This window comes from Eubalaena glacialis, chromosome 6 (assembly GCF_028564815.1).
Source record: "Eubalaena glacialis isolate mEubGla1 chromosome 6, mEubGla1.1.hap2.+ XY, whole genome shotgun sequence".
Classification (NCBI taxonomy): Eukaryota; Metazoa; Chordata; class Mammalia; order Artiodactyla; family Balaenidae; genus Eubalaena; species Eubalaena glacialis.
The window spans coordinates 89103062-89130691 of NC_083721.1; the positions used below are offsets into that span (position 1 = coordinate 89103062).

The 27630-nt window shown below is 38.6% G+C and overlaps 1 protein-coding gene across 3 annotated transcripts; it reads left to right on the top strand.

Moving 5' to 3' along the window:
• Positions 1 to 1388: 1388 nt before the first annotated feature.
• On the top strand, positions 1389 to 27630 carry ZMAT3 (zinc finger matrin-type 3). Of its 3 annotated transcripts, none has more exons than XM_061193404.1 (7): positions 1389 to 1581; positions 1757 to 1846; positions 5101 to 5427; positions 21240 to 21359; positions 24436 to 24602; positions 24721 to 24821; positions 26759 to 27630. In XM_061193404.1, exons 3-7 carry the CDS (start codon positions 5158 to 5160, stop codon positions 26968 to 26970), a joined length of 870 nt encoding a protein of 289 aa, XP_061049387.1. In that variant the 5' UTR covers positions 1389 to 1581; positions 1757 to 1846; positions 5101 to 5157; the 3' UTR covers positions 26971 to 27630. The 3 variants fall into 3 exon arrangements, with proteins under 3 accessions (XP_061049387.1, XP_061049389.1, XP_061049388.1); XM_061193406.1 differs by having other exon boundaries at positions 26762 to 27630; XM_061193405.1 differs by lacking the exon at positions 1757 to 1846.

Below are 27630 nucleotides of genomic sequence, written 5' to 3' on the forward strand. Positions count from 1 at the left end.
CAAGAATATACAATGGGGAAAAGACAGCCTATTCAATAAATGGTGTTGGGGAAACTGGACAGTTTCATATGGAAGAATCAAACCAGATTACTTAAAAACAATGTGGCCATTTAAAAACTTGACATATAAAGTATGTATATATAAACAGAAAATTAGTTCAGAAAAACAATTTGTTTTCTACCTAAGCATGATGGATTACTCTCCCCAAATGGCCTGTGTACACTAGCTGTGGGTGTGATTGCTAAACAGTCAATGTATTTATTAAGTCATTTCTAGAAAACAGTCAGTTTGGTGTGTTGGTGGTAGCATTGGATGGTGTGTTTCAACCAAAGAAACAGCTTTAATTTCCTGCAGTAGTTTGCCTACTACTAGGGCACATCTTTCTGTAAGTAGGTCTCCTTGACATTTTAATTAATGATTAAAAAATAAGTACACAACGTTGTGAATGTACTTAATGGCACTGAACTGAACACTTAAAATGGTGAAAATGGTAAATTTATGTTATGCATAGTTTACGTGCCTCCCCCCCCCCGAAATATTCCTATGGGATAATTTACAAGTTAACAGAATTTTAGAGCTGGAATTTTCTCAACTCATCTCTCAATGTCAACCCTGAAAGTGTGGAGGTTGACTATGAGAGGATGTGACATTTTGGCCTTAGCCAGTCTCTTCCTAGGCTTTCCTGTTTTGCAGGCGAGGCTGGCGTGTGTGTGTGTGCGCGTCTGTGTGTGCGTGCGTGTGTGTGCGCGCGCAAGAGAAGGTCTTGTCTATCCCTTGCCCACTTTGATGCTGGGGAGAGGGCAAGTCTGTCTGCCTGTCTGTGTCTGTCTCTCTCTCTCTCCCTCTGCCTCCGTGTTTTCTTGTGTGATTGGAGACCACTGAGTAGGCAGCCGCACTAGTCTTCCTCCTTCCTGGGGAAAGGTGCAATTTAAAGGTTCTGTCGCAGCAGGTTAAAAGATCCTGGATATTTTGGCCACTCCACTCTGCCGCCTTAGCCGGCAATCAGCGGACTGAGGGTGGGGCTGGAATGAAAAAGGTTTGGATCTCAATGACAGGAGATGAAAGTTGCAAAAACTCTGCCCAGGTTTCTGCTCTGGATCAACTTTCCAGGTTATATGATGAACAGGTCTTAGGACTCGCGGTGTTGCATCCTCCCTCTGACTCCTGCCTTGGTTCGCCGCTCCTGCTCAGCGCCCCTGCGCTCACAGTCCCCGCACCTGCCAGGCGCGCGCCCCACCAGCCTGGGGCTGTAGCCTCCGCCGCCGCTGTAGTTGCCGCCGCCACGGGGCCTGCTCCACCAGGCACATGCGCACTGGCGACGCCGGGCCGGCGCCTTCAGTCTCCTCCTCCGCCGCCTCCCGGTTCCGCAGTCACTTCCTGCAGCTGTTTCCCTGTGGGTCCGGTTGGACTGACTTTTGACAGTCAGCCTTTAGCTGCGGAGGGGGCTCGGTGGGACCAGCGAGAAAGTTACGGGGAGGGAGCCGGAGTTGAACCGGACCGAGCGGGGTGCGTAGGACAGACGGCGGCGGGCGTCCCGAGCAGACGCGGCGCCCAGACTCCCGGCGCGTTCCGGGGGTTCCGGTAAGTGCGGGCGATCGCGAGCCTTGGGGCATTTAGGAAGAGCACAGGAGCGACGGGACTAGGAGTTCCTTTCCGGTGCGGTCGTTCCACCTGCCCTCCACGTGACAGGCTTGCGCTGCTTTTATTTATCTGTTTGTTTATAAGCATTTCACGTGTACTGTTTGGATCATTTTAGGCGTGCAGCTGCCTTGGCCCTCGCGCTTGCCCCCGCCCCGTGGGAGACCGGGGATTCCATCTTTCGTGATGGCATCCTTACGGGATTGAGGTGCGTGTGTATGTGTATGTATGTGCGTGCGCGCTCGTGTGTATGCATGCACATTTTAAGAATGTAAGGTATATGTGGGCGATGCTGAAGTATATGTAGCTTTGATTAAAATAACGTGAAAGGTTCCCTAGGATTAGGAACCGTCATAGCTGAGCCTAGAAAACATTCGCCAATCCACCAAGGCCTCTTCTCCCCCCAGATTCTTCCGTTCTTTTGGGTCTTCCTTATGTGATATACCTTACCTCAACTGATTATTTTTCTATTTTCCTCTCTCTCATTCCTTCTCGCTGCGTTCTGATGACCTTTGAATAATGCTCACCGTCTTCACCTCGTTTCGAGAATTCCCAATTACAGACTTCCCTAGTTTGCTGAGGTGCCAGTAACCTGTTCCTTTATTGTGTTCCCTTTCCTAAGAAGATTTCTCCAAATGAGAAAGTGGTTGTCTTTAATACAGTAAGTGAAGAGTAGGCCCCAGTCCGATCATGAAAACTATGCTATATGATCATTCGTTTTCTTTAAATAGGGTACACTGAGGCTTTGATTTTCTTTATTGTCCCCTCAACCCCTTCCAAACCGGGATATTAACCACCATAAATCCTTCATTTATGCCACTTCAAGCATCAAATTGAATGGCTTTTATGATCCGAGGAATATTTTATTTATATCAGCTATCAAGTTAGTTTCTTTTAATCTAATGCGGTAGTTGAGCACATCTGAGTCGCAAGTGCTTTGAGTCTCTTTATATTCCACCATTCCTGCTTTCACTGAAGGCTTCGTTTTAGTATTTCTTTTAGATTTTTATTTTACGCTAGTTTTTTTTTTTTTTTTTTTGCAAGTATAGAAATACCTGATGTAATTGTCATGCACAGATGCTTTTGGGGGGAGTTGACATTGTTTCGATTGTTAAATGTTACCAGAAAGAATTTTGGACTATCTAGCTGTTCTTTAAACATTATAAAGGTAAGATGCAATGATGGGTAAGTCTGTACTTGGTGAGAATTTTTTCTTCAATTCAGGGGATTTTATCAGGCCTTTATTTTGATGGAAACCTGTAGACAACACTGGGGGAGACACATGATGTATTTCCTCAAGTGGGAGTAAACTTTCATAAAACAAGTCCAGACATGTCTAGGCATTTGGTAGCATTTGATTTTCTGTTTATATTGCTGATTTCCTTTATCCAGATGTTTTGACACCCTCCTCCACCATTTCTCTTCTGAACTGGCAGCTTGTCGTTGGCACTTTGGTATCAGTATGTCTCTGTACAGGTGGTATGTGTAGTTTTTTAATATTATGAATTATTATAATTAGGTAGTTGAACTTAAAAAAAGTGGTCTTTGTCTCCTTAGTTTCCCTTTTCAAAATATCCATGTCTGCCTTTGCTTTCTGAATGTCTTTGATTTAATTGAGAGAAATATTATGGTTATAGAGACCCTGACTTTTTAAATGTTCTAAATCTGTATTGCTTTTTAAAAAAATATTCTCAGAGACATGGACAGCATACTTCTGCTTGAGAATAAAATAATATTGTTGTTTTTCTAAATATCATGTTTAATGAGAAGTATTGTTAAGTACTATGACTAATAATTTATGTACTTTGTCCTTTACTATATTATTTTCCCATTGCACTGATGTCCTTTGCTGCCCCAAGACCCTGAATTTAGTATAAAAGCTGTTACTTGGTTGCAATTTCCATGTGTATGTACTTATTAAATGTGGTAAAAGAGACTTTTAACTTTTCAAAATGTTCTTGGTTAATTTTAGTAAATCTATTATTGTCATAAAATGTACACATTTGTATCGCAGATGGAAAATTTCAGCAGCTTAAAATAGCCATATTCTATTGACCAAGAAAAGAGGTTTTAATAGTATTGAGAGTGAAAAGAATAGAGGATTTTGAAATAAGGATTTTCATTTGGGTTAATTAGAATCGTGGGAACTCAAAGTGCATACTGTGGTTCATTTTGAGATACTCAAAATGTTGCCATCTGGGTGGGAGGCCGGAGAAATCATATCGATAAAATTGAAGTGGGATTGGAACATACTGGGTCTTTTCTGAGGGAAACAGAATAGAGACTATCAGCTATTTAATAAGAAGGGGAAAGCAAGTAGTCGAAAGACTGAGGAACTAGAATTATATTGGGGCTTGTGGTAGTGTGATTCAGTACGCCATTGGACATTTACTTGATACACTATTTCATGTAGGTAATTTACCTCTAGAGGGAGAGAAAATACTCTGATTTTATAGTGGACTCATGAATGCCGTCTAAGGCTATACGAGGTGGGGTCTTAAACTCAAGCCTACGGGGAGCAGGCAAGTAATGAATATAGGCAGCAGGCTGAGTGGGGACTGAGGTGGCCTAGAGAATGCAAGCTTGGCTACCCCGGGACAGTGCCTCTCAGCACTAACTAGCTAATTATTGCCCATGGAGGATCATGGGCCAAGTGTTGCCAGATCACCCTTTTATCAAGAGGAGCCACAAATCTTTTGATTTTTAAATGTTGACTTTAATTCAATTTAAAAATGAAAGCAAAACAAAACACTGTATATTCCAAACAGAGCACATCTGTGACTGCATGTGGCTTATAGGTTGTCTGCTTGCAGCCTCTGCTCTGAGGAGTCATTGGCTCAATTATTTAAATATTACTAGTTGATCAGAAGGTACACTTTTATTTATTTTTGTCACATGGTAACTCAGATTTTTTCCCAGAGTCCCTTGATATTTTAGCTAGTTCTAGAAGTGCTTGCAGTAATCTGAGCAGTGACACTCTTTATTTCATTCCTTTTGATATCATTTGGATAGAAAGACTAGCTTGCACGGAAAGGAGATATTTGCTAAGGTTCTTTGCTGGTGGTGTTTTTGTTTTTTGTCTATGCATTATTATCATCAGGAGTGTTTAAGTGTGCCTGAGGGAAGGGGTCTGGACTGGGTGACCTTTGATGTCCATTTCAGCCATGTGATTTTTAGATTTAATTAGCCACAGATGCAATACTGTTAGTAATGTTCCTGGGCCAGAGGGACTGCATTTGGAGCTGTGCCAAGCAAAATCAAGCCAGATCTATAAAGCTGTTCTCAGTGGAAGAGCACTGTGTCAGTGTGGATTAACACACAGGGGCAGTCTGCTGGATGAGGTAAAAGGAAAGGAGTCCTAAAGATGGTTTGGAGAAGTAGAGGAAGGGGCAGATGGTGTGGTCATTTACACGTCATATTGCAGAGGACACATTTTCAAGTATTTTTTTGCTGTTGATTCAGATTTGAAGACCCGACTTCTCGTCACCCACTGGATTATGCCCAAGTCTTTCCTACCCAATGATCCTCTTGCAACACGCCGGGCTTCCTCTGCCTAAGCGGCCCTCATCCTCTCCTCCTATGTCAGTGGCCGCCAGGTCTACAGGAACCTTGCCGCTTCCGCCGCAGAAGCCTTTTGGGCAGGAGGCTTCCTTGCCTCTGGCAGGGGAAGAAGAGTTACCTAAGGGAGGGGAGCAAGACACTGCCCTGGAGGAGCTATGTAAGCCCCTGTACTGCAAGCTCTGCAATGTCACCTTGAACTCAGCACAGCAAGCCCAGGCTCATTATCAGGTAAGGGAAGAAAAGAAAAATCAGGCATTTAGTGGGAGAACATTTCAGGGCTCTTCCCAATTCAGAGTTGTCTCTGAAATGACCAGTTGTGCCTGGAATTATAAGATGGCTAAGTATTTGTTTGGCTAAAAGCACAATGTTCCTACTTTAAAAGAAAGCATCACTTTTCATAGAATGGCGTCTCTCTCAACCTCCTACACTTAGCTGTGTGGCATTTGATTGCTTACCAGTTGTTAAATGTAAATCGTCTATGCGCGTTTGAACCTGTGATCCTAAGGAGAACAGCTGTTTGAAACATGGTGTACCAAACTCAATCCAGTGTCAGAATTGTTTAGAAGAATTCGTTTTATAAATATTCTCTTCTAGCTAATACAGTTTGTATCAGTTCAGGGTATTCTCTGTCTATGAATCTTATGCTTTTCCTGTTGACCTCTGTCACTGCTAAGGAAAACACAGGTATCTTTCTGTAGTGAGAATAAAATGACATTGCAGTATTGAGCCCTGTTCTTCATTTTTAATAATCATACTCTGACTCCTTTTAGCCTTTAGTATGAGCTGTTACTTATTTCTAAGATGTAAAGCTTCCACCTCCATGTAGAATAACTAGTGGAAAGGACAATTTTAAAGGATGTTATTACCTAAGAACAAATGGAAAATTAAATTTTGGCTAGAAAGAGAGTACAGTATTTCTTTTTATTCTAGATTGTTTTCTGTATATAAAATTATATCCATTTTTTGAGAAAAGAGCTCAAAGAAGCAATTGAGGCCAAGCTATTGATTGAAAGTGTATCTTCTGGGTCATCATTGATTTGACTATCTATTCTCTGCATGAATATCTAAAATAATAAGACAGTATGGTAGAAAGATGACTGTTACAAAGATGTTTCTTCTATTGTGCCTCTATAACTTTCTCCAACTTAAAGTTTTTATTTACTCTGGATGTAAGTCTTTTTTGTTTTGTTTTGATCTTGAAGACTGATAATTGTGTCACTTTGTGATTGTACATCAGAAACATTTTGGTGGTGAATTGTTTTCTCTGGGATTTAGGGGAAAACATGATATGTTACTTCTCTGGAGTTCCCGTTGTTTGGGTTTGTTTTGCCCTCTGGTGCAAAAAGTTGAGTTGATTATCACCCAAATCTTGGCACGTGTCATTATTGGTTCATAAAGGCCTCTTCTGGTTTTAGTTTACATTTTTTTCCTTTTCCCCAACCCCTACTCTTATTCCCTCTGTGTACCACTCCCCTCGATGATGGTTTTATACAGGGTCTTCCTTTGCCTGTTTTGCCATTCAGTTGGAGTCTGTTAGGATGGATGATCTATCTCAAATCCAAGACACAGTGCTAGTTTTTGTCTTCATTTGTTCCTGTGGAATATTCGGTTTTATGGCCTACGACTCACTATGAAAAATCAAGCCTGTGTTCTAAAGTTTTGATTTTTAACTGTGTAAAGCCCCTAGTAAACCATTAACTTGGGAGCAAACCCACTTGTGTGTCATACAAACATATAATTACTCTTTACAGAAGAGTTGTTTACTTTTATGAGGGAAAACTCTCGGGCAATGTGTAATTTTAATATTTGTGCATGGATTGTGCATACACCTCCTGCCTTTTTTTCTCCTAATATCACTTTGTGACTTTATAGACAGTGATGGATGCTTCTGGTTATGCATAGAGAGAATTCAGTTTGAGCAGGGTCATTGGATTCTAAGGCTTAAACTAGATAAGAAAGAGAATCAACATTTATTTAGGTTTTTTCTTTTCTTCTACATTTGTGTGTGTGTGCGCTCTGAACTTTTTAGCTGACGAGTAATATATACTTAATTTCAGCTCCCTCAGTGATACAGTGAATATATAAATTAGAAAATAGAAGAAAATGGAAGTAAGTTTTAGATAAATTTCTCAATAATCAGAATTTTTAAGTGGAAAAGTTGGAGGAAAAGGACAGACTGTCATAGAAACAATTTAAGCAGCCAAAAACTAAGGAAGGTTAGAGTAGAGAAGAAGCAAGCAGGTATCAAGAGAGTGGAACCTAATGGAAAATGAAAAGTTTGGGTGTAATAAAAGCCGGTTCCTAAGAGCTTAGAAGCAAAGATTTGAATGAAACCAATGTCACTGGTAATTCTTAAAGAAGAAGAAGTTTTCTGCAGAGAAACAAAGCAAAGTAGTTCATGTATACAAGTACAGAGCAATTTCATTAGGATAGCATAGACGAAAGCTAATTTAGACGTGAAATCTGGATTTCAACGAGATAGAAATGTCAGGATGAGAGAGTGTGGATCAAAGAGTAAATCAGAATAATAAACAATCAGAACATGAACACAACCTAGAGGTGGGTGAACCAACATAGAAGGAAAGCATAGAAATGTTGGCCTGAAAGATGCATCAAAGACTACACCAAGGGTACATGAATAGGCTGTGATTTTAAAAGGCTGCTGAAGACAAGAGTAAGACTAGTGAGTAAGTCTTATTGCGAACCAGAAATAGGCAGAATGGCAATGATTGTAGACTAATAAAGCTAATGGTTGATGAGATGGTGGGAGTAAAGTTTTATTTCAACTCTAAAAACTTGCTTTGTAATTTTTAATACAGAGTGATACCAAGACTACAAATTCATTATTTCAATTTTGTGTGAGATAAAAGGGGTCAGTGGTAGCTTATTTATAAGCTAGAAATGCATTCATGTGAGGTAATAAATCACAGTTGATTACATTACTCAAAATGTTTTAGTTAGTTGATGCCATTGTTGAAATCTCAGAGTTTCAAATTGCCCAGGGTATTGTAAACAACCTCTAGTCTGGTTTGAGTGGTGTTACACTAGAGTCTGACCATATCATGTTCCAGTAATCCAGGACACACAATGGAAACCGCTCAATAAATACTTCCCTTGAAGCTCACTGCAATCTTTCCCTGCCATCCTTGTGTTCTTAAGTTGGGGCTGCCTTAGCAATGACCCATGCGTATCAGTGGTCATCACAGATTTAGTTTTATTCCCAGGACTTTTTAACCCAGTCAGCTTGCTTCAAGATACCCTTAGCTGTTGTTTTATTTTTAATGAGGGTACATATTTTTGTGGTCTCAAAATTATGGCTTTAGTTATAATTTAAAGTAAAATCTTTGGAGGAAAAACATGTCTTCATTTTATTAAAATTTGTCTGCAGGCTTCAGGTTACTTAGGGTAAGCCTGGCATGGAGTAACATAACACTGTTTCAGCAGCATAAATGCCCAGAGGAAGAACCACTTTAGGATGGAAGGTCATTAACAGAAATTTAGAAAGCAAAAAGCATGGATAAATTTTGCTAAAGCATCTACATTTTAAAATAAAGTCAACCATTTTTTTTTTCTGTTAGTTCCTGTACTCTTTTGAAAAAGAACTAGTTACTCAAGGTAAATTTTTAAAATCTGTCATAAACATAGATTTCTATTTGTGATATTTAGTAGCCAAATAATAACCTATCATAGTAATCAGGTTAATTTGAAAGAGAGCTAGGGACTTCCCTGGTGGTACGGTAGTTAGGAATCCGCCTGCCAATGCAGGGGACACAGGTTCGAGCCCTGGTCCTGGAAGATCCCACATTGCTGTGGAGCAACTAAGCCCGTGTGCTAGAACTACTGAGCCTGTGCTCTAGAGCCCGCAAGCCACAACTGCTGAGCCCGCGTGCCACAACTACTGAAGCCCGCGTGCCTAGAGCCTGTGTTCTCCAACAAAGACAAGCCACCGCAATGAGAAGCCCGTGCACCTCAATGAAGAGTAGCCCCCGCTCACCACAACTAGAGAAAGCCCGCGCACAGCAACGAAGACCCAATGCAGCCAAAATATAAAAAAAAAAAAGAAAGAAAGAAAGAAGGAGAGATAGAACACGGGGAAAAAGTTGCTTTAGAATTGTAATACTGAAGGTAGTGATCTTAATTCATAATACAGAGAATGCAACTGATGTTATCCCCAAATTTAAAGTACTGATTTTGGCACATACATTTTCACGTTGATCACCCAGCTTTGGATAGCATAATCTCTAAGTTCAGCTAATTTTTATGTTTTCAAAAATTTCCCATCTGATTGTTTTTCATATGAACTTGCAGTGTACTGAGAATGGTCAAAATACACTTCATTAGTGGATAGAAGCTCTTCGTGATCCTGTTAGCTGGATCTCACCACCTTTCTGCCTCCCAAACTGAATCCATCCCTACCTCATTTCTTTGTATTTCAGAAGAATAGATATTCCTTCTTCTGTACAAGGCTGATTCCTCATCCTGTACTCTGGATTTCATCACCTGTCATCTCTTCTTTACCTTAGTCAAATTAAAAACATGCTCAGGTTTTTTCCCCATGTAAATAAAAATAGCAACAACAACCTTCCCTTTCTTTTTAATTCTTGTTAGCAACCTTTCTTTTCTTCTCTCCTGTCCTTAGAGTTCTGCTGGGTATACTTGTCCTCTTCAGGTCTTCATTTCCCATTCATTTCCCAGCCCACCGTACTCTGGTTTCCATTCCAATATTCTAGTGAAATGGTCTTTTCAAGGTCATCGTGATTTTACAGGCCAAATCTAGCTCTTTCTCACTTGACCTCTTTGTAGCATTTGCACTGGTAACAGCCTTCTCCTTAAAACATTAAAAGATATTTTTCGCAAAATAATGCCTATAGAACAAAGTACTTATAATGAAAAGCAGTAATCACCTGTTCTCCCTTCCTTATCCATCCCCTACCTTTTCTTTCTTCTCCATTCTTCTTTCTACCTCCCATCTCGGGTTGGCTGTAGTTTTATTTTGACACTATCAAGGTTTATCACATTTTTGTTTATAATCAAATTAAGTTTCCCATGCTTCATATTTGCAGGTTGATTCCGACTGTTGAAAATTGATATTCAGCTTTTGCATTATTAACAGTAGGGAAATATTCACTGCAAAGCTGTTTCTTTCTCTTTGTTTCCAATGTCATGATTCCATGCTACTTAAAAAAGGTGTTCAGATGGGTAGCCCTTTCTTTTAAGTCACCAGTTACTCAAAATCATGTCCATTTTAGTTTGCTTCATATGTGGATTATAACTTTGAAATAGCTTTTTGTTTTTCTTTGAGTTTCTCACACTTTTAAAAAATATACAGAGAAGAATCTTATGCCTTAAAAAAATCTGCTAGTTTCTTAATCTTTCTGTTTATTGTTTACAGTCCATTTCACTTATCTTCATGAAACCCACTGATTTCCTGTTCTAATTTGGACTAGATATTTTACATTTGGATCGTGACTTCATTTTGTAGATTTTTGTATTCCCTATAGTTTTTCATTGCTTTTCTTTTCTCCTTTCTTTTTCTTACATAATGTATTTTTTTTTGTCATATCCTCATTTTCCCCTCCAACTCTTGATCACTCTGTCTATTGTGTGGCATCCTTCTCCCCTCCCCCCACCCCCCCGCCCGCCTTCCAGATTCCCCTATCTTCTTGCTCCAGTCTCAACTGCTGGCCCTCTGGCTTTGCTGCACAGCTGTTAATTTTGAACTTCTCTTCATTACTCTATGTCTTAGGCTACTATTTCTAAATATACATGTTTTCTTTTTTTTTTTTAATCTTGTTTTGTTGGAGTACATCTTCACCTTACTTGAAGGAAGAAAGGATAAATATAAATTTATATTACAACACATCTCTCTCTTTAAAGTGAGGGAAGGACTTCCCTGGAGGTCCACTGGTTAAGACTTCACCTTCGAATGGAGGGGGTGCGGGTTTGATCCCTGGTTGGGGAGCTAAGATCCCACATGCCTTGCGGCCAAAAAACCAAAACATAAAACAGAAACAATACTGTAACAAGTTCAATAAAGACTTTAAAAATGGTCCACATCAAAAAAATAAATAAATAAAAAAGTGATGGAGTAATGAATGGGAAATAAATTTTTCTGAGCCTTTGTGTTTCTAAAAATGTCTGTATTATATCTTCATATTTGACAGTTCAGTTCCAGGCTGAAAATTATTTTCCTAAGAATGTTAAAGGCTATACTGCATTTTTTTGTGTTTGTGTATGTGTGTGTTTTGTTTTGATTTGTTTTGTTCTTTTGTCTTCCTAGTGTTGCTGAAGAGAAGTCTTATTCAGATTCTTATTCTCTTGTGGGTGACCCACTTTAATTTGGAGTTTTTTTTTTCTGGAAGTTTTTAGGCTTTCCTTTTTATCCTTGGTATCTGAAATTTCACAATGATGGATGTGTCTAGGTCTTGGTCTTTATTCATTTGTCCCTGTCAGCACTAGTGGATCCTTTCAGTTTGCATACTCCTGTTTCTCTTGAACTCTGGGGAATTTTCTTTGGTATTATTTCCTTGATAATATTCTTCTCTATATTTTCTCTCTCTTTTTTTTTTTCCCCAGTAATTCTGTTAGCTCTATCTTGGATTAGCTGGATTGATTCTTCATACTTCTTTTCTCTTCTCTCTTATTTCTTTAATTTCTGAGAGATATTCTTAAATTCTAATGCTATGTTGAATTTTTTTTTATTTTGACAATCATATCTTTAATTTTTAAGGATCTCTTGATTTCTTATTATTTTCTTTTCTAGCATCTGTTTTATAGGATATTAGTTAAGAACATGAAATCATGGACTTTGGGGTTAGACTAGTGTTCAAGTTGTAGTCTTACTACTTACTAGATGTATGATATTGGAAATATTTCCTCATTTCTCTATGCCTCATGAAGATGATGATGATAATGATCATACTTATAATACCTGCAAGTTAGTATGTTTAAGACATTTAGGACAGTTCCTGGCACCTGAGTTAGTCTTTAATTGTGTTTAGTTGTCCTAAGGTGCAGTGGAGCATGTTGGTATGGGGTCTGGAACAAGAGTGTTCCCAGCTCTGGCATTTACTTGTGGCTTTGGGCAAGTTTTATTTTATTTTATTAACTTTTTAATTTGAGTAACTTTTAACTTACAAAACGCTTCTAAAAAATTTCTACATGCACCTCATCAGATCCTCCAAATTTAATATTTTATGTAACTGCAGTGCAATTAGCAAAATCAGGAAATCAACACTGATAACAACAATATTATCTAATCCACAGACTGTTTACATTTCACCAATTGTCTACTAATGTACTTTTTTTGATTCCAGGATCCAATCCAGGATAAAATTTTGCATGTAGTTGTTATGTATTCTTTAATCTGGTTGGCTTAAGTTTTTCTATGCTTTTTACCATCTTGCAATTTTTGAAGAGTTGTTTTGTAGAATGTCCCATTTTGGGTTCGTTTGTTGTTTTCTCATGATTATATTCAGGTTATGTGGTTTTTTGGACAGGAATACCACAGAACCAAGGTTGTGTCCTTCCCAGTTCCTCATATTGGGAAGGACATGATGTGAATATTTTGTATCACTGGTGCTGTTAACTTTGATCACTGGTTAATGTGGTGCCTGCCAGGGTTCTCCTTTGTAAAGTTATTATTTTTCTTCTCGTGTTTAATAAGTATCATATGGGGGGATACTTTGAGACTATGTGAATATTTCTCATTATATTTTTACTCAGTGATTTTAGCATGTATTGATGATTCTTCCCTGCAACGATTATTACTGTGGTGTTTGCCAAATGGTGATTTTTCTGTTTTAATCATTCTTTCTACATTTATAGTTAGAATTTTACTCTAAAGAAGGACTTTTTTCTTCTTAATTAGTTAATTAATTAATTAATATCACTATGGATTATTATTTTATTCCAGGGATATAAACACTTACTATAATTTATTTTGATGTTTTAACTGTCTCACATTTGACCAGTGTGTGTCCCTTCAGGCTGCTGCTTATGTTCTTTTGATATGTCTCCATAATTTTTTGCATAGTTCCTTACTTTCTGACAATACAAAATATTCCAGGATTTTGTTGTACCTTCCCCATGCCAACCATTTCTTCAAGGAGGTTTCTTTTATTGGAGAATGGTATTTAGAAACCAAAATCTAAGTGTTAGGTGTGCCCTTTGGTACTGGAGTGTCATTGCTTCTAGATCTTCTCATGATAGAGCTAGTAATATATATGTATGTATACATACATTTGTATTTATCTATATGTACACATATTGAAAACTGAGTTCAGGCTGATGCTTAAAATTTCAGTACAACATGACAGTGTTCATTCCAGCTTTCCATCTTATCTTAATGTTTAACTCCTTTCTTTGATAGTGAGAAACCTGGACTTTCATTATTCACAACACAGACACACACTCACTCACAGTACACATAAAGTAGTTCAGGGATTGATAATCTATGTCCTTTTGAAAAACAAGCCTACTAATGAGAAGGAAATATTTGTGCATTGTTCTTTTTGTCTTTAGCATTACAGTGTGTAGTTAAAATACTGTTTTACAAAGTTACTTAGTTTATAAAGGTGCTACCTGCTAGGTTTGTCCTTTGTAAAGTTACTATTTTTCTTTTTGTGCTTAATAAGTATCATGGGGGAGATACTTTGAGACTATGTGAATAGTTTTTTTCTTCCCTCCACCTTCAGTGTGGTTATGTTATTTATTTTTTCATATAGTTAGGCTTATTTCTGTTTGTATGTATTTCATTTTGGGTCTTCCCCAATTCTTGTTGGCTCTGATTCTTTTTCTAAGTCTGTAAAATGTTAACATAGTTCTAAAAGTCAGAATCATACATAAAGGTATATTTAGAAAAGTGTCACACCATACCATCCTTTGTAGTCCATTTTCATTCTCTTATTGTTTATACTATTTAAAATGATTTTACCAGCCTGTTTGTTCATTTAATGTTTTACTGTCTGGTTTGTCAGTTTTTAATGGTATCCCAACAGTTGCCTATTGCAGAATCAATAGCTTATTCTACTTTCCTCTTTCCTTTTTCTTCCCATTTTTTTGTTGCATTATTTCCATTGTATCATAATGTATAATATTTGAACATTGATCTTTCACCCTCATCTTCACCTTTTATTTAGTCTTTGATACAATGAGACATATGAAAATACTTACCATCAGCCCTTTTGCTGAAGTTTTCCCAGTCATTTCTTTGTTGAATGAAGCTCTAATAGATTTCTCAAGAGTGACTTTTAAGTATTGAATTCCTAAGGTCTTATATATTTAAAAATGTTTTTCTATAGTCTTGACACTTGATACAGGAAGAGTTGGCTGGACATAAAATCCTTGTTTCACACTTTATTTTTTTAAAAATGCTGCTCCATTATTGTCTTGTTTTGCATATTGTGGATGCCATTCTAATTCTTTTGCCTTTGTAAGTTATTTGATCTTTTTGCCTGGAGAGCTTGAGGACTTTTTTCTTTTTCTTTGAAGTCTCATACCTTTTAAAAGATCTACCCCAGATTTGATTGTTCTGGGTTAATTTTCCCAGATACCTGGTATGCCTTTTCAGTATGTAGATTTAGATCTTCATTTACTTTTGGACAATTTTAGACAATTATAGTTTCAAATACTAGTTTTTCTTTTTTTTTTTGGCCGTGCTGAGTGGCATGTGGGACCTCAGTTCCCCACCCAGGGATTGAACCTGCACCCCCAGCATTGGAAGTGCGGAGTCTTAACTACTGGACCGCCAGGGAAGTCCCTCAAATATTAGTTCTGTTTGATTGTTTTGCTTTTCTTCTTCAGGGACTCCAGTTTTACATAAGTTATTCCTTCTTTACTTGTCTTCACTTCCATTGCTTCCTCTCTGACCCATTAAAATTTTTTCTTTGTATCATTTTTATTTTCTTGACTGCTTTTCTGTCTTTCTTCAATGCCTCTTATTACATTTTCATTTGAGTCTATTCTTCTTTGACACTTGTATTTACTCCACATTTTTTTTTTTTTTTGAATGTCATTGTGAGTTTTATTACTAGGCTGCTTATGATCCCAAGGAGTAAACACAAAATAGGAGATTTCTTATTTACTGAAATCCCAAGAAAACAGTATGCTACAAAATAGACGTCCCGTGAATAACGACATAAAGGAAGCAATAACCCACCAAGAAGCATTAATAGAAATGACCAACACTCCTTGGATGTCGTGTTACTCCACATTTTTGACATAATTATCTTTTTCTTTCCTGAGTTTAATTTTCCTTCTTTTCATTTCTCATTACGTTTTGCCCATTTTTCTTTGTACATTTTGAATTCCTGATTCAAGGTGATTTTTTATATCCTCAAAGTTTTGTTTGAATACTATATTTAATTCAGTTTGGAGTGTTGTTTTCTTCTGTTTTTTTTTTTTTTTGAGGGGTGGTTCATTTGCTGAGATGTATTGATTTTTTTGGTAGTAACTTTGTATAGAATTGATTTGTTTTTGTCTATTCATTATGTGGATTTTGGGTAGTTTATGAGATTCTTAATTCAATGGCAACCTTTTCTATCACTGTATCAAAGTCCAGTTCTTTAATAATTTGTGAGTTTTTTGTTTTTTCTTTTACAGTGGTCAGGAGAGTGTTTGCATGTTCTCTGATTTTTGCTTTGTTCTGTTTTGTCCTGAAGGACGCTAACTTTTCCTGTTTTGCTTCTTTTCCCCTTCACCTGCCAGTTGCCAAAGGGTGCCTCTCCCTTCCTTTTTGCCTTTTTTTCTCCTCTAGAAGCCACTTTGAAGATACCCACTTCAGATCATGTGTACATTTAAGTCCCTCTCCAGCAGTCAGTGACTGGATCATGTTTTAGTATTTATAAAATTAAGGGATTTACTTTTTCTGGTAGTGGTTATGAAGCAATTTTAGGCCTGCTGCTAGCTCCCTCTTTTCTCTGTCCTTCAGTTTTTGTTGGACTGCTGTTTCTTACTGTGAAGGCGTATGGCAGGAGCATGAGTGATTACTCACTGGGATTTGATGTTTTTTTCTTTTTCACTTACAGTTATTTTGGAGTCTGGGCATTCTGTGGCTTCTAGTTGTATGGAGGACATGGTTTTTGTGCAGTTTTATTTGTTTTTCTTATTGTTCTATATTGTTCGGAGAGGATATATGTAGAAAAGCAAATCTGGGCAGCCTCTACCTAGCTATCTGAAAGCTCTTGGGCAAATTTTTAACTCTCTGAACTTAGTTTCCTCATATGTAAAATAGGGATAATAATTATACCTACTTGATAGGGATTTTGTGAAGGTTAAATGAGATAATATTTATGAAGTGTTTATAATACTGCCTGTCACATAAGTGCTCAAAATTGTTAATTGCCATTATTATCGTTATGTATGGATGCAATATCTGCTCGAATACTACTGTGGATACTGCTTTGGAAATAAAATGCTTGACACTATCTGAAGTTGATCCCTCCCGTGGTCCTGTGCACCTCATCTTCTTCTGCCTTTTTATGGGCTATGCTTCTATAGCTATGCTGTAGCTCCTGCATCATCTGTTCTTTTGTTTTTATTGACTTCCTCCTGTTGTCATGCAAACAAGCCTAAGCCATCTTAAAAAAAATCTTCTGTTGACCCATTTCCCCTTCTAACTCTGTACCCTATTTCTCTGCTCCCTGTCATGGTAGAACTCTTCTATATAGCTGCCTATATTGGTTGTCTCCATCTTCACATCTCCCATTCTCTCTCTAAGCCACTTCATATGACCTTTCATCCCCTGCTACTCTACTGAAGTGGTTCTTACCAAAGTTATTCTTGACCTGTGTCTTTTCAAATCCAAGTATTACTTCTCTGTCCTGACCTGGTGAACCACTCCTTTTTTTGTTATTGGTGTTTTAAAATCATTTTGAAGTCCCTCAGACATAAAAAGTATTTAAAATAATATAATGAACATGTGTATTTGCCATCTAGCTTCAAGAGTGAAAATTATCAATTCAGTTGAAGCTGTGTCCTTTCCCAACAGTAGCTGCTCCTATGCTCCCAGATGTAGCCACTATACTAAGTTGGTATTTATTGTCCCCACCCCACACTTTTTTGTACTTTTGCTACATATGTATCTTCCTATAAAAAATGTAATGGTTTTCATATTTTAACCCCCAGATTAAAATGATTATTCTTACATATCTTCTTTTCCAACATGTTCTTTTTATTCAGCATTTTGTTATGAGAATCATTTATGTTGACACGCATGGCCTAGGACATGTATTTTCACTACAGTATAGTGTTACATTGTATGAACAGTTTATCCATTATCCTGTAGTAAGTGTTACATTGTATGAACAGTTTATCCATTATCCTGTAGTTGGACACTTAAGTTGTTTCCACTTTTCAGTGGTTACAAACCGTCCTTCTGGGAACATTTATTACAGGTACCTCCTTATATGTGTGTTTCTGTTTTGTAATATCTGGAAGTAAAAGTTCCTGGGTTAATAATGCATATACCTAGACTCTTCTTTTGAAACACCTTGTTCTAGACTTCCATAATGCCACACTTCTCTGGTTTTCATTTTACTTCATAAACCAGGCATTCTCAATCTCATTTTTCTGGATCCTCATTCTCTACTGCACTATATTGTATCATCCTAGGGCTTTGTCTTTGGCTCTCTTCTCTGTCTTCACATTTCCTATGATCTTTATCAAATGCAATCCAGTCATGTAACTGCTTTGCTTAAAGTCGTTCAGAGGGCCCCCTACTGCCTCTGAAGTCTGAGTTCTGTATCATGGACAAAGCCATGAATAATTAGCTCCCTGTGTATATCAACTCCTACCTCTTTTCCAAAGGATCCTGAAGACCATCTCTCCAGCAGACTGGGCCTTTGCTCACCCTATTTCCTCTTTCCCAATTTTCTTTCCCCTCACTCCCTACCTGCCTAGTAAACTTGCTTATTTTAAAAGATAACTCACATGTCCCCTTTTCAGGGAAGCTTTCCCTGACACACTCAGGCAGAAGTAAGCCATTCCTTCTCTGTGTTCTCCTAGCAGTTTGTTCCTTATCTCCACTATAATAGTGATTCATTTATCCAACAAATATTTATTGATTGCCTGCTATATGTTAGAAACTGTTCTAGAAATTGGGGCTATACAAGACAGACAAGGCCCTTATTTTCAAGGAGTCTACATTCCAGAGGGTAGGAAAGAGACAAATATAAGTAAACATTATTTCGGATAGTGATGAGTAGCACTATGATAAAGTGAAAGCAGACAGTGTGGCGGTGTGACGGAGAGTGTGTGTGGGGAGTGGGGTTTGGGCGATGGGGGTGACACCTCATGTTGAGTGAGATGCTGTTTGAGTTGAGACCTGAAAGATAAGACGGCGCCAGCCATGTAGAGATTGGAAAGAAGAACATTCTAAGCAGAAGGAATAGCGAGTACAAAGGCCCTAGAGTCCATGTGTTTGGCATGTTTAAGGAACAGCATGACGGGCCGTGAGGCAGGAACGTGATGAGGAGGAAGGGGTGCTGTGTGAAATCAAATCTGAGAAGAGACAGGACCAGATCAAATAGGACCTACAGGTAAGAGTTGTGGATTTTAGTTTATGTGTAGTGGGAGGCCATTGGAAGATTTTAAGTGAGAGGTGACAAGATGTGATTTATGTCTAGAGTTGTCAGTATGGCTTATATGAAGAGAATGCTAGGGGGATGAGAGTGTAGAGCAGAGACCATTGGGAGGTGCTGCCCACTACAAGTGAAAAAAGTTGGTAGCTTGGATTACTGTGGCATTTGAGTGTCCATGGAAAGAAATGGAATGACTTAGGAAATATATTTTGGAGGTAGGCTGACAAGACTTGCCGATGGATTGCATGTGTTGGCTTTAAGGAGAGATGGACTCAAGAAAAGGACCCCTCGGCTTTTCTTGAGTAACTGGGTGGAGAGTAGTGCCATTTACTGACATGTGGATGAATAGTGGTGGTGGCACTGATGAGAAAGTTCTGTGGTGGGGAAGGAACCCAAATTTATGTTTTAGATGTTTTAAGTTGGATATGCCTCTTAAGAATGCAATGTGTGGGGCTTGCCTGGTGGCGCAGTGGTTGAGAATCTGCCTGCCAATGCAGGGGACACGGGTTCGAGCCCTGGTCTGGGAAGATCCCACGTGCTGCGGAGCAGCTGGGCCCGTGAGCCACAATTACTGAGCCTGCACGTCTGGAGCCTGTGCTCCGCAACAAGAGAGGCCGCGATAGTGAGAGGCCCGCGCACCGCAATGAAGAGTGGCCCCCGCTTGCCACAACTAGAGAAAGCCCTCGCACAGAAACGAAGACCCAACACAGTCATAAATAAATAAATAAAAACAAATACTTTAAAAAAAAAAAAAAGAATGCAATGTGTGGATCGCACGAAGGCAGTTGGGTATATGGCTCTGAAGGTCAGGGATTGTCTTAGTCTGTTGGGGCTGCTATAAAATTACATAGACTGGGTGGCTTAAACAACAAACATTTATTTCTCACAGTTCTAAAGGCTGGAAGTCTGAGATCGGAGAGCTAGCATGCGTGGGTTCTGGCGAACTCCTCTTCCAGATTGCAGACAGCCTTATATCCTTATATGTAAGGATATCTCCTTATATCCTTACATGGTGGAAAGAGGGCCGGGGAGCTCTCTGGCCTCTTCTTTAAAGGGCACTAATTAGGCTCTACCCTCATGACCTAATTACCTCCCAAAGGTCCCACCTCCAGATACCATCCCATTGGGATTAGATTTCAAAATAGGAATTTTGGAGGGACACAAGCAATCAGCCCATAACAGAGATGGAGATGGGTAATTTTGGGAGTCACCAACTTATTGATCATATTTTAAAGCTGTGAGACTGGGTAAACCAACCTAGAGTTTGCGTATAGATGGAGATAAAAGAGGGCTGAGGGTAGTGCATTGGACGCTGCAGCATTTAGAGAATGAGAGGTAGGGAGGTAAGAGGTAGTCATAGAAGACAGTAGAAGGAGGGAGTATGAATAGTATGTGCTTCTTAGAGCATAATGACGGCACAGACGTGACTGTTGTATTTGACTCCTGGAGATCACTGTGACCACGGTAAAAGCACCTTTACAGCATTCCAGTGGCCAAAAAGTGGAACTTAGCTCATTCCTTTAACTGCTTACATATCTGTCTCCTCCTCTAGACCATATGCTAGTCCTATTTATTTCTAGGGCTTAGCATGTAGTAGATGGTGAATAAATATTTGTCTACAGGTTTGGATTTTACAGTGCAGTTTAAAGAATAATATACGGTTTTACCCTCATTTAGAATGCTTTTAGACCACTGACCCTTCCCACCAGTTTGTATCAGCTCAGCCATAAACTTGTGAATAATAAATTAAACGAAACATGATGAGAGAGGAAAGCCATTTTAATAGAGGTTCACAGTGTATCCTGAAGCCATCATGCTGTACTGAAAAAGGGCCTTGCTTTGGATTCAGAAGGCCTGCCTCAAGCTCCGGCCCCATTGCTAGGCCTCCTGAAGGTGTTGGGGGCAAGTTCCCCGCACTCTCTGGATTGCAGTTTCTCAGCTGTCATATGTGGATAACATTAACAAATTCCTCTTACAGGATTTTTGTGAGTGGCAAATGAGCTAATGCATATGAGAGTTCTTTGTAAGTAAAAAGATGCTCTGTAAGTGCCATTTTTGTAAAAGTAATTGGATTATCCATTTCATTACTGACTTATAAAGTAGATTAGATCAGAGTGTCATAAAATTCATATTTAGGCGGTGGCATATGAATGGCAACAAGTTGGGAGAAGACACAGATCTGGAAAGTGTGGTGCTTTTCCAGAAATATATAGGAAATTAATGTCTTTTGGCTTTGTTCTCTTATCGTTCCCAGATAAATTTAATCATTCTGTTAGAATCAAAGAGTAGACTCTTCTGCTTTAAGGTGTAATAATCAAATCTAGCTAGTGGTCTGTTTGTCCCACTGATGCATATCTCTGAAAGAATAAAATTTATTTATTTATTTATTTTTCAGTGAATACATTAACTCAATTTGACAAATTTTCCTCACAGTGATTTCTCATTTCATTTTTCATCTAGGGTAAAAATCATGGTAAGAAACTCCGAAATTACTATGCAGCAAACAGCTGTCCTCCTCCTGCCAGAATGAGCAACGCAGTGGAACCTGTGGCTACTCCAGCTGTTCCAGTCCCTCCGCAGGTGAGACACGTGTGTCAAGGTGGGAGCTGTCCTATGCACAGATGGTCATGGATAAAATTTGTTGTCTATGTGCCCATCAAGGTACAGTTGAGCAAATATTCCTAAAAGGTCCTACTTAGTGCTTTTAACTCCTTGAACTCCATGGTGCTGGATTTAATGCATGCAAAAATCCATGAATCCCAAGATTTCTCATTGGCTTTGGTTACGGTGCATGAAATGATGAAACAAAATTATTTCATGAGTCTTTCTCTATGCATTTCTCAAAATTCTGGGTTAAATGGCCCTGAATGTCTAGGCGAAGCCCTGAATGAGAGATTTTTAAACATTTATATCTCTATTGCAGTTAATCCCATTGACTTTATATTTTGCCTTCCAGCAAGATCAGTTTCTTGAGGCTGCCCTTTTCTTACCTCTATGCAGAGAGCCTGTATAAACTCTTTCTGGACTTAGGTATCATGACACACACTTGAGAGCCAAGTTCCTTTCACTCTTTGGGAGATAGATCTGGTGCTTTGAGGCAAGATATTCCTGTACTTTAGTAGCCTCTGAAATATGGATGCTACTCTGTCTTTGAAGTATTATTTTTCTATAGGTCATGAATAATAATAAATAATAATCACTTTAATTGAGTACTTACTATGCCAGGTACTCTGCTAAGCACTTTTCATGCATTACTTCATTCAGAGCTGGGCCTAGGGTGAGATGAGGGATGCACTTGACTTAGGCACCGAATTTAAGAGGGAGCCAAAATACTCAGTAATCAAGATAAATAATGTGATATTTTAAAAATTCAAAATTAACGTGAAAAAGTCAATGGTGAACAAAATGTCAAAAACTTAAAGACAGGATAAGTATTATTAATTTTCCTTTTGCCTTAGGCAGCAATGTGGCTTGACATGGCACTGTTGCTGATCCTGTCTTTTTTTAAAATTTTGATATTTTGTTCCTCATTGATTTTTTTGCAGTAAGTTTGATTGGTAAAAATATTCCATTAAGTATTTTTTTTTATTCTATTTATTTATTTTTGGCTGCGTTGGGTCTTCGTTGCCGCACGCGGGTTTCTCTAGTTGGGGCGAGCAGGGGCTACTCTTTGTTGCGGTGCGCAGGCTTCTCATTGCGGTGGCCTCTCTTGTTGCGGAGCACGGGCTCTAGGCACGCAGGCTGCAGTAGCTGTGGCTCGTGGGCTCAGTAGTTGTGGCTCGTGGGCTCTAGAGCACAGGCTCAGTAGTTGTGGCGCTCAGGCTTAGCTGCTTCACGGCATGTGTGATCTTCCCGGACTAGGGCTCGAACCCGTGTCCCCTGCAGTGGCAGGCGGATTCTTAACTGCTGTGCCACAAGGGAAGCCCCCCTTTAAGTATTTTTAATCCTGATTGCTGAGTTTTTTTTTTTTTTTTTGGAAGGAATTTGCCCCCTCCCCCAGGGGACAGTTGCGATCTCTGGAGACATTTTTTTTTTTTTTTTTAATTTATTTATTTATTTATTTTTGGCTGTGTTGGGTCCTCGTTTCTGCGCGAGGGCTCCCTCTAGCTGCGGCGAGCGGGGGCCACTCTTCATCGCGGTGCGCGGGCCTCTCACTATCGCGGCCTCTGTTGTTGCGGAGCACAGGCTTCAGACGCGCAGGCTCAGTAGTTGTGGTTCACGGGCTTAGTTGCTCCGCGGCATGTGGGATCTTCCCAGACCAGGGCTCGAACCTGTGTCCCCTGCATTGGCAGGCAGATTCTCAACCACGGCGCCACCAGGGAAGCCCGATTGCTGAGTTTTTTGATGCTGCCTTAAATTGTGTGCCCATGGCAAGTGCCTCCCTTGCCTCATTCTTGGCCTGGGTCCTGACTTCATTTAATGCTTGCAACAACTCAGAGGTATTGACCTTATTTCTCAAAGTATGATCCATGGGCCAGCAGCATTGGTTTCACCCGGAAGTTTATTAAAAGCCCAGGTAAACTAAGTAACTTGTCCATCGTGTTACAAATTTTATAAAGTGGTGGAGCAATGATTTCTCTTGACCTTAGACCTCTACTCCTAAACACCATGGGATAATTTTACTTTTCTGAGTGTCAGTTTTTCAGTACTTACAGTGTGGATAGCAATATCAGATGTTCCTCTGTCCTCATGAATTTGTGGGGAAAATGAGATATGTTAAAAACAGAATCAGAGGACAGGAAAATACCCAGAGAGATCTTCAGGCTGAGTAGTTGTCACAGTGCTAATACCTGAAGGCTGCTCTAAAAATGGACAGCTGCTTCCTGTTAGGGGCTCTTTTCAGCTGGCTCCACCCTCCTGGGCAAACAGCCTTAGGCTTCTTTCATAGCATAGCCCTTTGTGATTTTTGAAAACAGTTATCCTGTCCCCAGAAAAATCTTCCCTTCCAGGTGAAACAGTGCTTTTTCCTTCAGCTGGTCCTGATATGATATGCTTTCCAGATTCTTTATTGTATATTTTATTCTTCTTTAGCCAAAATCTAATGTGTCATGTTTTGTTAACCCAGCAATACTTACTGATTTCATACTATTTTCCAGGCACTGTGTTAGGTTTCCCTTAACTCACTGTTTCCCAACCTGAATACAATTGTCTGGATCTGCTGGTTATTTCCCCCCTAATTATATTATATCTGTAGCTAATTTATAGACTCTGAGGACAGAGGCTCATTTTTTAAGTACATGTCTGTATATCACTTTTGCATTAGGTAGCAAGCCCTATAAGCAGTAGGCATTCAGTAAATACTTGTTGATGGATTCTGGGAGGACTTCGTTCTTTCTGGTAATGTGATTTTAGGCCTTACCTGTACTGCCCTAAATCTTCCATATTGGGTTTTTAAACTTCTTTTCTAAAATTTCTTCAATGGAGATAGCAATGAGGCATTCATCAGTTTGGTACACAGGTGATTGTAATGCAAAACAATGATTGTCTCCCAGCCATTTTTTCTTTTTTCTTTTCTTTCTGGAATGAATTATTTCCTGTCCTTATAAAGCTGAGTGTTCATGGTCATTTTTCAACTCTTAGAAGGAAGGAACTTTGAGGAGAAGAAGAGAATAAAGTGCACATTTTAAAACCTTGTTTCTCGTATCTTTGCTGTCAGATGAGCTCCTTTAAGCCAGGAGGCAGAGTGATTCTGGCCACAGAGAATGATTACTGTAAGCTCTGTGATGCCTCCTTCAGTTCTCCGGCTGTGGCCCAGGCTCACTATCAAGGGAAGAATCATGCCAAGAGGCTGCGGCTGGCGGAAGCTCAGAGTAACTCATTCTCGTAGGTATTGCTGTTTTCTCTTAGGCCAGCGTGTTATGTGAGAATGTCTCTAGAGAGAAAAGAGTTGAAAGGGATCCTTGTTTAGAAGTCTCACTCTTTTAAAATTTCTCTTCTCCAGAGAATCCTCAGAGGTTGGTCAACGGCGGACCCGGAAAGAAGGGAATGAATATAAGATGATGCCTAATAGGAGAAATATGTATGCAGTACAGAATAATTCAGGTATTCTGTGGATTTCCACATACCTTCACTAAGTTCTGCAAATGGTCTTCTCTATTTTTATTTCCTTTAATGGTAATAGATAGCCCTGAGAATTTGGGGTTAGCTGTTGTTTTGTGGAATTGGTCCAGTGGTTTCTCAAGCTGGTGTTTATTTCAGGTCTTATTTATTTATTTCCTATTTAGTGTATTATTTATTTTGATTTTAAACCAAGTCTATGTTTTAAGGTCTCTTATCACAGTACCTTTATGTTTCTTCTGGTATTTGTCAGCTGAGACATTTAATTGCATTATAAAAATGGGCTATTTGGTTTAAAGTTGCACCATATTAAATCCCCATTTATTGGGGAAAATAAAAATTATAGCAGTGGTGTTTAACCAGGATAGTGACTCAGATTATCTGGGGAGTTTTTATAAAATACACATGGCTGAACCATGACTTAGAGATTTTCAATCACTAAATTTAGAGTGGTACTCAGACATATGTGTGTTTTGAAAATGCTTCCGCAGTGGTTCTGATATATACCTTCAGTTCAGAATTACTAGTTTATAGGAATATTTACTGCATTTTCTGATTGCCTTCAGTAGGGAGAGTAGGACTGAGCAGTCCCTCATCCTTTCCCTACCCCAGCCTCCAATGCATACACATATGAGCAGAGGTCACTCATGTGAACAGTAAAACAAACAACAACAAAAAGCTAATTGGAAAGGCAAGAGAAGCATAGAAAAAAGGGACATATAGAAAGCACAATATAATAAGATTAATGAAAATCTAAACATATATCAGTAATTGCAATAAATGTAAACTTACTAAAGTCCCAGTTAAAAGACAAAGATTTTAAGATTAGGTAAAAAATATTCAGCTGAAATGAAGGAAGCTCAGATAGCTATCTTAATATTAGATAAAAAAAACTTTAGGATAGAAGGTGGTTTAGACTTATGTTCTCTGATCAGAGTACAATTAAATGAGATGTCAATAATAAAAATATAAAAAAACGAACAAAATTTTTATGTGTTTGGAAGTTTTTAAACATTTCTAAATAACTCATGGGCCAAAGAAGAAATCATACTGGTGATGGAGAATTCTTAGACCCAGATAGTAATAAAAGTACATCAATATTTGTAGCATGCAGTTAAAGTAACATTTTGAGAAAAGCCGTAAATGTTTATTATTATAGTAGAAAGGAAAAGCAGAAAATTATTGAGCTAATGGTCCAACTCAAGAAGTCAGTTACGTAAAGAAAAAAATTATCAATAATTCCACTATTTCTGTATACGTCATTCCAATTCTTTGTGTATGTTACTTCTGTAAAATGGAAATGTAATCATATTTTGTGATATTCTTATTTTACTTAATAGCATATTATAATCAAATATTGTTACTAAAGAGTTTTCTATAACATTGTTTTTAGTGACTGTATAGTTTTTCATTGTATTCATTACCATGATTTTTCGAGTTATATTTTTGGATCTTTCCTTTCCCCTCACCCTCCCAAAAAAGCTTTTATAAACTCTGATGAAATGAATGTCCTTGCTCATAAATCTCTATGCAAAAATTCTCAACATTTTCTTAGTATAATTCTTAGAAGTAGAATTTTTGGATTAAAGAATTAGCATAATTATACAGATTTTGATATAATGCTTGGAAATGAAAGTATTTTTTGAATTATATTTACTTTTTAGAGACACTGCCATTTAGAGTTTGGGTCTGGCTCTACAGTAACATTTCTGACGATAGTTGGAGGAATCATTTTAGCTTTTTAGATTGAACCTGTATAAAATTGTAATTTAAAAAACCCATTAACTTTACATTCTTTTAAAGCTAGGAATCTGTGAATTTTATACTTTGAGCTTAGAATTACAAATTACAGTGATAATTGGTCAGACCACCATTCACTTAGTATGTTGAAGTGAATACATTACTTTTGCCTCTTGCTTTAGCAGGTCCTTACTTCAATCCCCGCTCTCGGCAGAGAATTCCACGTGATCTGGCCATGTGCGTTACTCCAAGTGGCCAGTTTTACTGCTCCATGTGTAATGTTGGGGCCGGCGAAGAAATGGAATTCCGGCAGCATTTAGAGAGCAAGCAACATAAAAGCAAGGTGTCTGAACAGCGGTACAGGAATGAGATGGAGAATCTGGGATATGTATAGTGATTGTCATATTCAGATAGAGCAGCTTGTCCTGCCTGTTGTTTGCCTTCTGTCAACATGTTCTGCTTTGTGGTTCTTTTGATATGAGTACATTCCTCTGCTTAATGTTAATACACGTAACCTGCAGTGGTACCACGAGGTGTCAAAACTGGGGAAGGAAGAGAACGTGCTTAAGTCATGATACTTTTTCAGGTCAGTTGTGTTGAGCTGCTTAAAGCCTGTGACCTACCTACCCCATGAGAAATAACTTTTTATCTTGACCAAGTTCTGGTCAACTAGTAGCCTGACCACTTAGAGCTTTAACTACTTAAAAGCTTCATCTTTTTTTGCAGTTTTAGTGTTACGTACTGCTAAATAAATAATTTTATTGAGTTCTTGCTTCAGATCATAGTAAAAACAGGTAAGCAAAGATTTTAGTTTCCCAAGGCTTCTTTGGAATCACCACCTCAACTCAATGCATTGTCAGTAGGATGTACTGTGTAAAACTGCATTAGAGTCCTTCCCAGGACAGTTTTTCTCTGTATCATGTCCTCCAATTATTGAAATGCAGGTTTTCTTGGATTCAGACAGTTCTAATGTGCTTGTGTACTTCCAAACAGTGAAACTTCATTTCCAGTTGTGAATTTCACAAATTTAAATTCACCTTCTTCCCGCCTCTTT

What these genes read in the sequence shown, in the direction of transcription:
- ZMAT3 (XM_061193404.1), top strand. Translation starts at nt 5,158, where the DNA reads ATGATCCTCTTGCAACACGCCGGGCTTCCTCTGCCTAAGCGGCCCTCA. An exon ending in AAGCCCAGGCTCATTATCAG is followed by an intron (nt 5,428 to 21,239) that starts GTAAGGGAAGAA and finishes TTTTTCATCTAG; the next exon opens with GGTAAAAATCATGGTAAGAA. An exon ending in TGCAGTACAGAATAATTCAG is followed by an intron (nt 24,822 to 26,758) that starts GTATTCTGTGGA and finishes CTCTTGCTTTAG; the next exon opens with CAGGTCCTTACTTCAATCCC.